This window comes from Wyeomyia smithii, chromosome 3, assembly GCF_029784165.1.
Source record: "Wyeomyia smithii strain HCP4-BCI-WySm-NY-G18 chromosome 3, ASM2978416v1, whole genome shotgun sequence".
NCBI lineage: Eukaryota > Metazoa > Arthropoda > Insecta > Diptera > Culicidae > Wyeomyia > Wyeomyia smithii.
The window spans coordinates 78,125,651-78,142,494 of record NC_073696.1 but is presented as its reverse complement, the minus strand read 5'-3'; the positions used below and the strand labels follow the sequence as shown (position 1 = coordinate 78,142,494).

The window sequence follows — 16,844 nt, the reverse complement described above, 5'->3', positions numbered from 1 at the left end:
ACAAATAAGCCGTGCCCTTTCTGCCAAAAACCGTCCCATTCTCCCTTTAAATGCGATTCCTTTCAAAAATTGAATCCCCACCAAAGGCTTGAAACAGTTAAGCGAATGGGTCTTTGCATAAATTGCCTCTCCTCTTCCCACATGGTACGGGCGTGTTCTAGCTCAGCATGTCGCGTGTGTGGTAACAAGCATCACACCATGCTACACATTCGACCGTCGAATAATTCTCAAGCTCAAAGGCATGAGTCAAACCAGACGCAGACAACCGTTACACCCCCGAATCGTGCCAATGACGCTACAAACTATATCGAGTCTCCACCACAATCGCAAACTTTCGCTACGTCGCAAACGTTGTTGAAGCCTATGCAACCCAAATTATCCCCAAGCCGCAGCGCTGTATTTCTTTCGACGGCAGTTGTTAAATTGGCAGACTACAAGGGAAACACTCTTTTGGCTCGAATTCTCTTAGATTGCTGTTCAGAACGAAATTTGATAAGTGAACAACTCGCTCAAAAATTGATGCTTCGTAGACAGGACGATCCACTTTCGTTTCAAGGTGTTAGTTCAACTCCTGCCAAATCCAAACAGTCTGCAATGGTTAAGGTGTTATCTCGCTGCTCTGATTACTGTACTGATTTACGATTCCACATCCTTCCTGAATTTAAACCAATCATCCCATCGAACCGTGTTCCAGTCTCGACCTGGAAAATACCATCATCTCTGTGCTTAGCCGATCCGCACTTTTATGAGCCACATCGAATTGATGCAATCATTGGAGCTGAGGTGTATTACCATTTATTGCTAGGCGGTTTTGTGACACTAGGAGTGAGTATGCCGATTCTGAAAGAGACCGTTTTTGGCTGGATTGTGTCGGGAAAATGTGACACCACTCCGGATCAGCAAACCGCGTTGACAATGGTTTGCAGCAACGCCGAACTCGAACACCAACTTACTCGCTTTTGGGAGCTCGAATCTTGCTATTCTGAAAATGCTCTTTCGATAGAGGAACGTTTATGTGAAGCGCATTTCTCTAACACAACCTTTCGTGATTCCTCTGGACGTTTTTTTGTTTCACACCCGAAAAAGGAAACAATTCTCGCTCAGCTCGGTGACTCGTATGCAATAGCACTTCGCCGATACTTGTCTTTGGAACGTCGTTTGCAAGCAAAACCATTGCTGAAAGAGGCATATGCATCATTTATCAGGGAGTATGAACTGCTTGGACATATGTCGCCTATAGATCCAACCAAGGATAGTCTTCTCCAAACCAATCCATACTACATGCCCCACCACTGTATTGAAAGGCCAGACAGTGCAACCACGAAACTTCGAGTGGTTTTCGACGCATCTTGCGCTACTGACACAGGATTATCACTAAATGATGCTCTAATGGTTGGTCACAACGAACAAGACGATCTATACAGCATCATTCTTCGCTTTCGTCGCCATCGGTATGCCGTCGTAGCCGATTTAGAAAAAATGTACCGGCAGGTGTTAGTACATCCTTCAGACCGTCACCTGCAACGTATCCTCTGGCGTGATTCTCCTACCGACCCAATTCAGTGTTACGAACTTTTAACCGTTACATACGGCACCGCGTCAGCGCCATTTCTGGCAACGCGTTGTCTGCAACAGTTAGCAACAGAAGGGAAATCGACCCACTCAAGGGCTGCTAAAGCTTTGTTGAAGAATTTCTATATAGACGATCTACTTGGCGGTACCGATACAGAGGAAGAAGGAACGGAGCTTTGCAGTCAACTTATTTCACTTCTGCAATCGGCAGGATTCAACTTGCACAAATGGGCTTCCAATAACCCAAACATAATTAAAAATATTCCTGCTGAGCTCCGAGAAAACCGCGACGTATTAGAAATTGATTCTTCGTCATCTCCAGTAAAAACCCTTGGTCTTTTGTGGCAACCGTTCGAAGATGTCTTTCGTTTTAAGGTACCAGAGTGGCCGGAAAGGAGCGCAATCACAAAGCGCTCAGTACTGTCGGATGCTGCCAGATTGTTCGACCCGTTAGGGTTGTTGGGCCCAACTGTGTTGATATCGAAACTTTTTATGCAACGATTATGGGCGTTGAAACTTGCGTGGGATGTTCCATTGGATGAACCCTTACAAAGGTCCTGGAAAGAGTTCTGCGAGGACCTAGAGATTCTACGTACCTTTTCCGTACCACGATGGGCAGCTCCTTGTATCAGTGAAACAAACTTAGAACTACATGGGTTCTGTGACGCATCGGAACGCGCATACGGTGCGTGTCTCTTCTTACGTACAGTAACTGCCACCGGAACGATTACCGTTCACCTCCTGACCGCTAAATCAAAGGTAGCTCCCTTAAACTCTGGGAAGAAACGACAAATCTCCTTACCAAAACTGGAATTAGCAGCAGCTCTTTTATTAAGCCACTTATACGAAAGGGTACAAGAAGCATTACAAGTGTCCGGTCGATCGTATTTTTGGACAGATTCAATGATTGTCGTCCATTGGCTGGCGGCAACACCAAGTCGATGGAAGAAATTTGTAGCAAACCAGGTTGCAGAAATCCAGCATATCACGGCAGCTGGCACATGGGGACACGTAGCGGGAACCGAAAACCCAGCAGATGCGATTTCACGCGGAATGCCAGCCTCTCAACTCGTCGAATACAATCCCTGGTGGCATGGGCCTGCTTGGTTAAGCCAATCCTGCAGGTTTTGGCCTTCTCTACTCAGAACTACCGATGATCTCTTCGAAGCAGACCACTTGGAGGAAAAGGTCGTTACTTCGTTACCTGTTGTTGACACCAGTAATATTTTCGGTATTAAATCGTCCTTTACTGAACTCATACGCATAGTTGCCTACATACGAAGATTCTCTTACAATTCGAAAAAGGGGAACAGAAACATAAGAATAACTGGACCCTTATCCACAAGCGAACTCGAAGCATCTTTACGGAACCTTGTTCGATTATCACAGCAGGAATCCTTTCCGGAAGAAATACGGTCAATTCAAACAAATGGCCAAGTAAAATCTACGTCTAAGATAAAGGCACTATCACCAATCCTCGTGAATGATATTCTACGTGTGCGCGGTCGCTTGCGCAACGCCTTAGTTTCGTATGATCAGAAACAACCGATGATTTTAGACAGTAAGCATCCTTTAACACTTCTCATTGCGAGACATTATCACATCAATTTGTTACATGCTGGGCCGCAGCTCTTAATGTCAGCACTGCGTCAAAGATTTTGGCCAATTCGACTTCGCAATCTTGCTCGAAATGTAGTGCATCAATGCATCACTTGCTTTCGATGCAAACCCACCGTATCAGACCAACTTATGGCAGATCTTCCGCCAGCTCGTGTGTCTCCTACACTTCCATTCCTGAATGCAGGTGTGGATTTCTGTGGCCCCTTCCATTTGAAGCCACCTCATCGAAAGGCTGCCCCACAAAAATGCTATGTAGCAGTATTCGTCTGCATGTCAACGAAGGCCGTACACTTAGAGCTCGTCAGCGATCTTTCGACTGATTCGTTTCTCGCATCACTGAAACGATTTACGGCAAGGCGTGGGATTCCAAAATCCATTTTCAGCGACAACGCCACCAACTTTGTCGGTACTCATCGCATTTTGAACGAATTTGCCCAACTGTTCCGTTCACGACAAATTCGAGTGCATGTAGCTAACCAGTGCTCGAATCAGGGCATTCAGTTCCAGTTCATACCACCAAGATCACCTCATTCCGGAGGACTGTGGGAGGCTGCTGTAAAGTCTCTCAAAACCCATCTCTACCGAACCCTCAAGACTGCACTCGTAACAACCGAGCAAATGCTGACGCTTCTGAGTCAAGTGGAAGCTTGTTTAAACTCCAGACCGTTGACGCCTATGAGTAATCATCCCGATGATATGGACGTTTTGACACCTGGCCACTTTTTGGTACACCGCCCTCTAACAGCCATCCCGGAACCATCATATGAGGAAATACCAGCTAATCGATTGTCACAGTGGCAAACCATTCAAGAATATCTGCGTCGCCTGTGGAAACGTTGGTCCACCGAATATCTCTCTGGTCTTCAACAAAGAACGCGGTGGACCCATGAACGAGATAATATCCGAATTGGAACGATGGTGTTACTGCGAGAAGACAATATGCCACCCATGAAGTGGAGATTCGGTCGAGTGCTAGAAGTTTTTCCTGGAAGGGACGGCCACATTAGAGTCATCAAAGTTCAGACCAAGGACGGCATCTATCAACGAGCAATCACTCGAGTATGTGTTTTGCCTATACAGGACAACCCCCCAGCGACGTTCCAGTAGTTCGAGGTTCCAGATAACTAACAAGGCAATGTTGGATGGGAGAGGGCCTTATGGTCCTCTCACAAGTTAAGTAGCTAGTTTCCATCAATTTATTCCAGACTATGGTTTCTCCATCTAAAGTCACCGCGTTTTTGACAGATACCTTGGGGATTGACCAACCGGCTTGGTAACGAGATCCAACCTGTCAACCCACAACCGTTGGTCGAGGAACATCGATGCAGAAGGACATTTCGATCAGTGGGCCCCGAGAGGACCTGTACCGCAATCCGATACAACCGGCGAAGAAAACCGAGAACGCATACCTCAACTCAGGCAGAAACCGACAATTATTCCTATACTACTGATTCAAACATTATTATAATTGTAAATTTAAATTAAATTTCAATGGTGGGCGGAATGTTAACGCTATATTAGGACTATCACCCTAAAAGGGAACATCGAATGTAACTCTACACAACTCCACACCACACAAAGAGAAACTCATTTTTTTATTCGCTCTCTTTACTGTAAGCTAGATCGAAAGAATATTTCATCCTCACTCGAATAAAGTACGTTATAGACACAACACCATACATCTAATTCTCTATCGCGATCAATAAAGATTAGAGCAGGAAGTGACCACGTTGTTCAGTGGAACAAGATAGTGTCGAATTTTTGACTCTGTGATATCACGATCGGTCCTGCATCCAACTTTAACCACCATCCGGAGAACCAGCATTTCGCCCGTACAGCAACCTTACAACAGATAAAAAAAGAAAGAAAAAGAATGAAGGACAACTTTACGGCGCAGGGATAGCTGACTGAAGATTAAAAAAAATATTGGGGACTTTATTATCGCGATTCTTAAGATTTATAGCATTTTGAAACTTTAATCTCGTTTTTTTTGAAAACAATTTTTGAAAATCGGCGAGCAACCGATTGAAATTTTAACTGTAGCTTCTTCATTGTCAATTTACAGGTTTCGGAAATTTTTATCAATGAACAAATCGAAAGTTAAAGCAACTATTCTATCCGTACTGAACTAACTAGTAAATAACGTTATTAGGCGAGGCAAACATTTGCCCAATTTTTCGTTTACTAAATAAGACAATAAATATTTTGAACAAATAATTGAAGCAAACAATTCGATATTACACGGCAAACAAATATTGACCGACATTTCAAGCAAATATTTGCTTAGTGTGATGTTTTAGTGCTGCTATAGAGTTCGACGACGTAGGTTTCACCTCTTGATAGGGTATTTACTATTATTGCTCGAACTATTTCCCAGAAAACTATGGTAAATCTTACGAATTCTTAAGAGGAACTCGGGAATCCCGGGATTCCGGTAATCAATATGCTTTTCCCGGAATCCGGGAATTTCGGGAAAAGGTATTTCCCGGGAAATCCTTCCCGGGATTGCAAACCCTAAACAAAAGTTATAAACAATTAAAGTCGATTTTTTTTGTCGACGAAGATTTTTTTTCAAACCGTTGCCATTTTGCGAAGGAAAATTCTAAAAATATAATCATGTTTACTTCCCTAGCCACTCTTATGTAGATAATGAAAAAAAAAATGTTTTGGTTGTAGGTTGAGTTGAGCACAACTTCTACTGCTCGCCGCGGAAGAACTTTCAAAAAAAGCGGTTCACGGTAATTATTTATATTTATTCCATCAATCAAAGAAATCTTTATTTTGTGGGGGAGGGTTTTTACTGATTGGGTATTTTCTATTGAATATTTGGGTGAAATTGGTCCAATGTGTATTTTTGACACTGTGAAAGTTGCACCCAGCTGCTACTGCAATCACTGTGAAGATGGAGTCGGAAGAACAAAAAAGGGGTAAAGAAATTCGGCACCTATACCTAGAAAATCCGAAACTTTCTCATCGTGCAACAAGGAAGCTGGGAATGGTTCAATCTATGGTAAAGCGTCGTACACAAATTGCGTGACGCATGAAGGAGGGGGAGGGGGTTGAGTCTGCGTTACTTATCGTTACGTAGGTGGGAGGGGTAGAAGAGACAGTTACGTAACTGTGATGATTGCTCGAAATTGAAAATTTCGGAGGGGGTACAGGCTGTTCAGTGTTACGTAATTTTAGGGAGAGGGGGGGTCATATCGAACGTTACCTGTCGTTACATAATGGGGTGGGAAGGGGTCTGAAATCTAGATTTTTAGCGTTACGTAACTTTTGAACGATGCCTAACTCGCGTTTTAAATTGGTACAACAAGCGTTTGACCGGAAAGAAAATAGTGGCCAAAATGGATCTCCGTATAGTGTAAAGTATCACAAACGGGTAGTTGAAGCTTTTAAGAGAAATCCGAATCAGTTAGAGATGTGGCTGAAAAACTGCATTTGAGTTAAGATTTCGTTCAAGGTGCGAAAGAAGACACCGAATCGCAATGAACGGCAAAATACGGTGGCGAAAACACGTGCACAGAAGCTCTACACCCAGATGTTGACGAAACCACATCTCCTTGTTATGGATGACGAGACATATGTAAAAGCAGATTTTTGGCAGCTTCCGGGACTCCAGAACTTCAACGCTCATCATAAATTCGAAGTTCCTTAGAAAGCAGAGAATGTCAAAGAATGCCAAAAAGTGTATGGTTTGGCAAGCAATTTGCTAGTGTGGAAAGCGGAGCATCCCATTCGTGACAACCGGGACGGTCAATGGGCAGATATACTTGAAGGAAAAGCGTTCCAAAAGCGTTGCCTTTCACTTCTGAGGTCACACAATGATCCTACAACCTTCTGGCCGGATTTAGCCTCGTGTCACTACTCGAAAGATATTCTGTAGTAGGACCAGACTAAGAAAGTCAATTTCGTACCGAAGCATCTCAATCCGCCGAACCTGGACTGCGGCCAATTGAGAAGTACTAGGCCATCAAAAAGCAGGCACTTCGAAAATATACTAAGGAAGTAAAATCGGAGGACGATATAAAGAAAAAATGGATTTCCACACAAAAACAATGGGTCCAAACGTTGTACATGACCTTATGAGCAGTGTTAGGGGAAAGTTTGTGAATTTGGATATGGGGATGAAATTGCATAAAACGAACAACGAAAAAACTAAATAAGATGTTTTATTTTACTACCTGAAAGTTAGGAGGCGATTGGTTGGATGAGTAAAATTTACTAAATCTTTTCTTTTATGATGCAATTTGATTTCAATACTTATTAACTATGTGTGCAATTGATACAAACTCTATCGCATATCAAAGAGCAATCAGTTCTCTTAGTTTTTTTATTGAAACTTGACATTATTACCAAACTTTTGATCAATTGCTCTGGATGGAGGAATGTAAGACGAATTTTTGCTTGAAAGTTAAGTTTCAAAAATTTTTAATATCAACATTTTTGCGAATAATCAAATTTCAATCATGCAATATGATTCTAATAATAATTTCAAACTATAAATCTTTTGGCGACTAACTTTCATTTTCATATTGAAGAGCAATTTGTTCTCTTACCGTATTGAACAGTTTCAACGTGCAAATTTATATAATTGCTTACCTCAAAGTGAAACTGGACTGTAACTTTTTTCCATACAATTTTAAGGTTAGGTTTCTTTTCACTTGACGATTTTGAGCGTAGAAATCTCACCTATCACCTCTTAAATAGCGCTCGAATTACTACTCTATGCATGCGTAAGCAGTGCAAATAATTGATCAATGTTTCACACACGTAATTTCAATGATTTTCGATAAAATTATCTAGCAAAATTTGAGCACGGAGTTTCACCTTAAATCAAAGTTCAAATGTCAGGTGATGCCATATGACATCACCCATCGATAATGGGTTAATCGCATTAGTTGAAGTCGACACCGCTGTACTAAATCCATTTCTCATCACGATGCGATGCGAAACTCTTTCTTATATACCACCAAACTAGTTGTTCACCGGCACAAAAAACAACACTCTACGTCCTTTAGTTTCAAATTATATGAAACGTAAGCTTCATGTTTTTGAATCATTCCAAACAATGCAATCGCTTGAAAATGGCTTGGGGCTTAAGCAAGCTATTCCTACGTTTGGCATGAATCTTCACTAAGCAATTCCTCCAATCCAGCATCTTCAAAAATGTTGGCCTTCCTTCACACGGACAGTCGTCAACGAAGAAATTACCATCTTTAAAGTGACGGAACAAATGGTGGCACGTTGTTTCGCTTCGCTTTTCGCAAATAATGTCCATTATATTGATATTAAAAAGTTCTCTAATTATTCTAGGAAAGATTTAATTTATTGTAACGACAATCATTAACTTCAATACAAGCTTCGATAGCAGCAAGTAACTATTTTAAATTCTCTGTAAACTGCGAAACAATTAATATACAATGGATGTGAACAGCGGTGTAAATTAAAAAAAAGTTTGCTAAAAAAATAAATCATTCTAAAATAATTCTATATCATTTCTACTGGAAATGTCATTTTTAAACCTGATGAATCTAGTCATATGCGAAAATATTTAAATGTTTCTACGGACAAGTTAACAGATACATTTCAAAAAAGCATTTCTTTGGGATATTTTGGCATAGTAGTGTCTCTGGCAAAGTTGTTGGACATTACAAAACCTACATGAAATCATGAAACATATAGCTTATTTAAATTATTCTCAGTTCTTTAGAAAAGAAAATGCATGTGATATTAATATTTCAATTTTTCCACATAACTATAACCTACTCTGATAGGTCAAAGTCAACTAAGAGACGATGATGAATAGTTCATACAATTTCCAAACTCGTTCAATGCAAGCCATTACCTTTTGCGATTATTAGTAGAACGGTACTCAACGACGAAAAGTCAAGCGTGACGAAAGCTCCAACCCGGAAGTTGCAACTGTCCTGCCATTACGACGGAGACTAAGTAATTAAATTTATGAAAGTTCATTAAGCTGGTGCCATTGAGATCGCTTTCCAGAACGAGTGAAAACTTGTAATTTCTAAAGCTCCTACTTCAACACACATGAACGTGCCATAGTTATAATAAACAATGCATAAAATTCGTAAAAAGTCGTCAGTCACGTGTCAACTCAATCTGATCAAAATACATTTCAATTTATCACACACTGGGACTAAACTTTTCAAAGCCAGTCAAAACCAACATTCGATGTTGTTTACGTCTTTTGGGAAAAAAAACTTCAATTATTTTCAAATCACGAGACGAAGATTTTGTCTTAAGTAAAACCATATATTTTGTGTATCATATTGCTTAAAAAATTTGAATAACTTTTCGACAAAAATTACTTTAAAACTCTGATAAATATTTTTCCTATATCCACTGATGCCATAACATTTTTACTTTATGAGGGTGTATATTATTTCCACTGTATAAAACCAATTCCAGTGGTTTCATAAAAATCAAAAAAAAAAACCTAATGCTGCTTAACGCAACAAGGGATATGCAGCCTTCATAAAAAACGCCTGTTTTATATTAAGCAACTTCCAGATTTTACTATAGTCTAGCGGACGTTATACAAGACCATTTGATTTGATGTTAAATTGTGTAAACGAGAGAAAGTTTTATAATTGATTTAAAGCACTTACATCGTGGCCAAATCTGTTTATTACTATGTCGCATTTTTGTTGAAAATTACGAAATTCACAGTGTTTTCACTTGTAGCTACCTATTTCTTAAGCGGACATTACACGAAGCAAATATTTGCTATTTTTGGTTCGAATTTTATTTGCACAAAATATGATAATCTATTTCAAAGCGGTTATTGACATTATGAATGTCAACTAAAAGTCTAAATTTAAAAATATTCAGAGATTTTAACCGACCGTTTCATTTTTTGCTTCTTATCTTGATTAGCAGGTGGAATTAGTCCCGCTTTTAATAGCTAAATGTAAAGTTTTCAATGCGAATTTCAGAATTCACACGTAATGCTCACGGAGATTTCGAAATTTTAACGTTTGTATAAATAACTCTTTCCCGGCTATACTAAAACTGAAACTGTTACATGTAGCAAAACCAAGCAATTCATTCCATATTAAAACCACATCCTGGTGGTCCAAACACCAAATCTACCATTGCTCTAGATGCTTTTATATTCCACAGTCGCCTCGTAACAGTGTGTTCTGATGAAAAATTCAGAGCTCGCTTCGGGTTTTGCTTCCCTTGCTAATTAACTAGTATAATCAAAGAGCAATGACACTGACTAATGGTCGGTAGTGCGGTTGCAATGGTGTGCCGGTACAAAAGTCCAGTTTCCTTTCCGTGTACAGAAAGCAAGAATGAAAATGACAATCACCGACAATGGAGGGGACTAAAAATTTTAAAAGCATTCTCCGATTCACGTACCCCACCTATTCTGGCACTTGACGCTTTGTTCTGTAATTGTTCTTTCGCAAATGGGAACATATCCTGGGCTCCGGGCATAAGCAGCATGATTGGCGAATGAGCCAATTAGGAAAGTTTCTCCGAGAGTATACTCTTAAAGGCATAATGACGATTAAAGTGTCGTTGAAAGTTGGGCGTATGCTTCCGTTACGAACGGGAGACTTTTGTTTCGGGAACAACAAACAACGGCATGGGTTCCGGTATGCGCTGCGAGACTTCTTTGTCACCATGTAAAGAAAAATTCTGGAAAGAGGACATATGGGACAAATTAATCCTCCAGTGCCCAGTGCCGCCTTTAGACGGTCTCAGTTATACCTCTAAAAAGCTTCAATCAATACTTAAAAAATGATTATAAAGCTTCATAGTGATTTTTTCGAAGTCCGTCTGAGGGTTAAATATTAATTCCAATGAAAAAAGGAACCAAAAAATACAATCGTGAGTCAACCGATTGTAATTAAAACTTGATCGATTATAGAAGAGTAAAAAGTCAAATAAGATATGAAATGGACAATAGTTTAAAATAATTGCTTCGAATCCATTATAGAAAATTCTACTAGAGTGAAAAATTCTACCATTACGACTGCAATAATACCAATATTCCACGAAAAGCATGGCACGTTGCAATAATTGAAACATAATTCATCACTATTCTTTCTTCTGCTTCCGAAAGTTTTTCAAATACGCCCTCAAGACGTGAATCAGGCCGTGTGCAGGGAAAAAATAGGCATCCGCACTTATTTCACTATAACCAGTGGACTTAACTTCTGGTAGTGCTCTCCGACGATGGATGGCAAAGTTTCGCCTGGTCTTTCGTCTTTTTCCACGAGCCTGACAAGCTTCTCCAACACGTGCACTGCTATCGATTCGGAGAAAAACTAGGTGCAACAATCGAAGCAAAGCTAGCTCTTTCAGGTAGGATGCTGAAAAGCTTTGAACGTGTAAAAAATATTTAATAGTAGCAGTGGGGTATGTTATGATGGGCTGCTGCTGAAAATAAACCACAAATCGATTGCTTATCATCGTGAACAAATGAAACACTTTTATTGACTAAAACATACTTTAAACAAATTGACAGACAAAATCACGTCAATAAACATTTTTTTAAATCGCGGTTCACTTCACCCCAGTGTGACAAATGGATTTTGTACCCTTGTCTCCCATGCTTGTGTCAACTGCCAACTGATGGTGTTGTATTTTTAGTATTCCTGTTCAAGCCAAAACGAATTCACGTCACGTTCGACCAATCTATTTATATTGTATAATCTTGGCTGCCTACGCGAAAACGATTCGCTCCAGTTTCCCACAGCCTACAACAGGCCAGTGTGGGGCTACAATAAAATTACACTTTGATGAGCTGCCTCAAATCTCTCGAGACTGCAGTCAGATTTTTAAAATGCGCAATGCTTTGCTAGAATTTAATTCAATTTCTGCTTCATAAGAGACTAAACCAATTTTTCTTTCTATTTTTTTCAATTGCAGAAAGTCGAAGGTTATTCGGAGGCTATCGAATAACGCCCAAATTTTGCAACGCCACAAGGTCCCTTCTAAAACGAGACTCAGAGCGACGTGGTCCAACTATTTGCATGTTCAATCATGAGTGCTTCCAGCGGCAGGGTGAAGTGGTTGGAGCCTGCATGGACGGTTTTCTGTTCGGAACATGCTGCGAGCTACCGCTTACCAGTGACGTCGCCATGGTGACCGATTCGCTGATGGAGCAGTTCGGAACAGAAATGACCGAAAGCACACCGCAATCACCGCTTAATTTCGCCATTGCCAGTCAGTACGAAAAATTTGGTAGCCAACAATCGGCAGCAGGATCTGGGTACGGTTCAATTGCTTACGAACCAGTGAAATTAGAAGAAATACCCACCAGAAACACAAACGATAGTGAAGCAAAAAAGCCAAGTGCAGCTCCGAGCGGAAAACCGGTGTTCAACAAATTGCAAAATAATTATATCGGAAATGATGACCTGGACGAAGATATTGTACAAAATAGTCTTCATAAGCACAAATACGAACTGGATAACAACGCCGTTTCCATATACTCTCCGTCTACGTCCAACATCATTAAAACCGAGGAAATCGAAATCGCGACCACGGTTACTCCACCACCAATTGTACAGAACAGTGAAAACTTCGTAAAGGTTGAAGCAGACAACCATCACAGCGTCTACAGCTCCGAGATACCTACTTCCCTAAATGCCTATAATGACCCTTTTTTCAGTGGCTTTAGTGCTCCGGAAGCACCCACTGAGACGAACACCGACTTTACCTCAGCTGGTGTTCAAATGATCGCGAACCAAATCTACCAGGAAAATGAATTGTTCGATCACAGTGACATTACTCATCCGGAAGCCGAAACGTTTCTCGTGAATGAAAATGGAACCATCGATCAGAGCTACGCAGATCCCAATGACTTTACCAACCACGAATTCGTAACAGATCTGCTAACCACCGAAAAACCTTTCAAAGTGACTTACGCAAAGCCGCAGTTCAAGCCAAAACCCAAACCAACGCCAGGAACTGAAGCAAACAATTACATACTTGTACATACTATTTCTACTGACTCCGAAGACAACGAAAACCAAACTTCGAAACCAACTGTTTCGGTACATAATATTCATTCAATCGAATCCATCATACTCATGCTGAACGAAACAAATCTTGGACCACAGTACGAAACTGATAACGATAACAATGACAAAAAACACGATAACAAAACTCAGGTGACCAAAATCGAAAACGTTACTTTAGCACAAACCACATACGAGACAACTTCTCCGGAAACTTTTGCCACACCCTCTGCCGAATATGAAAAATATGAACCTACAACTCTCTATGCTACAAAACCACAGACAATCAACACTGAATATGAAAAATATGAGCCGACCACTCTCTACGCTCCAAAACCACAGAAAACCAACACTCCTAATGTCACGAAAGTTCCCTCGACTAGTTATGTGCCGAGTACGAAACCTACACGCCGGCCCATTCTAGAACCAGTTGTAGTCCAAGCTACTCTTTTGACCAGTGGCTACGGATCAACTGCCGTAACTCAGAAAGAACCAGTTGTCTCCGTATCCACGTCTCGTCCACCACCGACTAAACTCGTTGTCACTGCTGGTCCCTCGAATCGTCCATCCATCATCACCAGCGAACCAGAAGAATCTCTGTCATCGGGTTATTATACCATCTCAACCAGTGCTCCTTCAGCACCGGCCTACAGCCAACCTCCTACAGTCCAACCGACTAAAAAAGTAACAACAGTACCAACCAAGCGTCGTCCGCCATCGACAACTGTGAAACTTCCAGAATACATCGTACAATCTTCGACCTTATCCCACCAGTCACCGTCTACCCTATCAAATGTTAACTATGTGCAAATTTCGGGTGCTTCTGAAAATCCATCCCCAACCGTGCATATAACACCAAAGCCTGTACCTGGTCTCGTAACCTCTAGCACCTGGAGCAATAAATTGACTAGCTCCGCCGGAAACCAACGACCTAGCTTCTACGAAAATACTCCACCACCGGTTTATGTTTCATCACTCGCCGATTTCGAGGATGAAGGCTATTTCGGAGTCACTCAACGACCCGTTACGAGACCATCAATTTCTTCGACTTCAGTGTATACTATCGTTGACAACAATATTATAAGCAACTTTGCGACATCCACATACTCCCCATATGGACCAACACCGAATTATCAAACGATGACCCGTATTCCCGCGCAATCACCGCCTAACATCATTTACATGGAATCCACGACGTTGAAGAACGAACTGTACACCACCCCGGATGACATCAATAACTTCCCACCTGTTCGAAACCCCAACCTAAACCTGACGGATACTATGATGGGTAACATGACCAAAATCGAAAACAGTGGAATCAAGGATGATAAAGTTAACATGCTGGTGAACAAAATCGTAGAAACATTTAACGGTAACTTTGAAGAACTGGAAGCAATTCTCAAGGAAAGAAAGAACATAACGTTGAACGCACAATCAGCGTCCAATGCGGAAAAGAATAAGACGACTACACGCAAGCCGGTTACCAAGAAAAAGAAGAAGCGCCCCAGTGGTAGCAAAAAACCCTCCAATGGAACATCAACATCAACGAACTCATCGAAGAAACCTACCACCGCTAAACCAACGGTAATCCAGCAGGACACTGCTTCGCAGACCACCATCAAGCCGAAACCATCCAAAAAGCCAAGCAAGAAGCGACCCAGCAATTCCACCAAACCAACTTCATCATCCGCGTCAAAGCCCGGCGTAACACCCACCACGCTTTCCGATACAACGAAACCGGCAAAACCATCCAGCTCGAAACCAAAACCATCTAGCTCGTCAACGCGCCCGAAACCTACCAGCAGCACCTCGGGCTCGAAACCCTCCGCGGACGAAAGCAAACCTCCAGCGACTACGAAGAAACCGAACCGCACCTCCACCTCGAAGAAACCCTCCAAGAAGCCCACCAGCCGACCGACGCTAGCCGACACGGAACCAGTGACGGTAATTACGACCCGCAAACCGACCAAGGTAAGTGCCAGTCGACCGGTGCCGGCGGGAGGCCCCTGAAAAGTCGCGCGCAAATGTGTTTTTCTCTTTTATCAGTTCAAGAAACGACCATCGCTCTTATAGGCGACAAAGCGTACCACTAAGCGACCTACGACTACGACTACTAGCACCACTACTACGACGACGGCCCCGGAAGATGAGATTATCGAGGAAGAGGAGGAAACCGTGGACGAGGAAGAGGAAGAGGAGGACGTTGGAGAGGAAACGAACGAAACGATTGAAGGCCAGGCGCAGGGGACACGGAAAATACGTAATATACTCTAATTACTAACTGCGTTACTATCAACTGAAGACTACTTTTCTGTTTGTTTTCATTTTTTTTCTCGTAACCCTAGTTTGCGGTCAGCGGCCACTGATGAAAAGCGCTCGCGTCGTCGGTGGAAAAGCGGCCAAGTTCGGCGAGTGGCCCTGGCAGGTGTTGGTACGAGAATCGACCTGGCTCGGACTGTTCACCAAAAACAAGTGCGGCGGAGTGCTGATCACGAATGAGTACGTCATCACGGCTGCTCACTGTCAACCGGGGTAATTTTAACAGTCTTTAAGGTGAAACGGAATGTGGTCGCGATCAACTCGAATTTTGCAATCTAATTTTTTCTTGATTTATGAAGACTACGTACATGAAACTTTGATCAATTGTTTCCACAACTGTTGCATGCTTGAAGTAGCAATTTGAGTGCTGTTTATTTAGTGGAAGCCGATTTTTTTACGATCAAAATACAGAAGTAAAATAAACTCTAACCTCAAAATTGTATAGGAAAAGGCCACAATCCCGTTTCACCTTAATGAAAGGTTTTTTCCCTCACACTAAGTTTTGGCAATTTTTAGTTTTCTCGCATCCCTGGTGGCGGTATTCGGAGAGTTTGACATCTCGAGCGACCTGGAAACGAAACGGTCTGTCACGAAGAACGTCAAGCGAGTGATCGTACACCGGCAGTACGACGCGGCAACCTTCGAGAACGATCTTGCCATACTGGAACTGGAGAGTCCTATACATTACGATGTACACATAGGTAAGTGTCCTGTGAACTAACTAATGGCAGACGTATGGTGACTGTTTATTATCCACATTTTCAATGTCCCAGAAGTTTAGTATTAAGTGGGTTTCGCGCCAGATGATGGCAGTACCCTCTCAGAATCCAATGACACTTTGGGGGTTGTTAAAATTTAAGTTTTCTATTTTAGCCCTGAATTGTTCTTAAAAAATCAAAATTGGCTCTCTCAACGAAAAAAGATTTTCAAACAAGAACTTTGACATGTCCATTTTTTTGTTTCTGAGAGCTTTCTGAATGCTTTTGAGCGCATTTTCGTATCAAACATTGTTTCACGTTGAAAATGTTTCATAGACATGAAAAAGTTTTTGTTGGAAAAACTTATTTCTTCTTAAGAGTGCGCATTTTGAAATGTTCAGAAGAGCTTTGGGAAACATAATTTTCTATCCTTAGATGAAGAAAAAAATAATTTTCTATCCAGAAACGGATTATACCTCTTATGTCTAACTTCGTATTTAATGATCACTGAGAGCGCTGAATTCAGATTTTCTCCATGACTATAGTGATCGCGCACGGTATAAGGTCCTAAAACACTACTTTTTTGAGACGGCTCAGCCGAAAGTACATCCAACGCACATAACAACTGAACAGT

General features: G+C 41.5%; 1 protein-coding gene across 1 annotated transcript in view; it reads left to right on the top strand.

Annotated features, from left to right (window-relative positions):
- Positions 1 to 16,844, top strand: part of LOC129726900 (serine protease filzig) — a 142,291-nt gene that overhangs the window by 108,432 nt on the left and 17,015 nt on the right. Inside the window, exons 2-5 of the mRNA XM_055684120.1 lie at positions 12,100 to 15,164; positions 15,267 to 15,453; positions 15,539 to 15,725; positions 16,029 to 16,213. Of these exons, the coding sequence (XP_055540095.1) occupies positions 12,100 to 15,164; positions 15,267 to 15,453; positions 15,539 to 15,725; positions 16,029 to 16,213 (3,624 nt within the window). The remainder of the gene's footprint in view (positions 1 to 12,099; positions 15,165 to 15,266; positions 15,454 to 15,538; positions 15,726 to 16,028; positions 16,214 to 16,844) is intronic.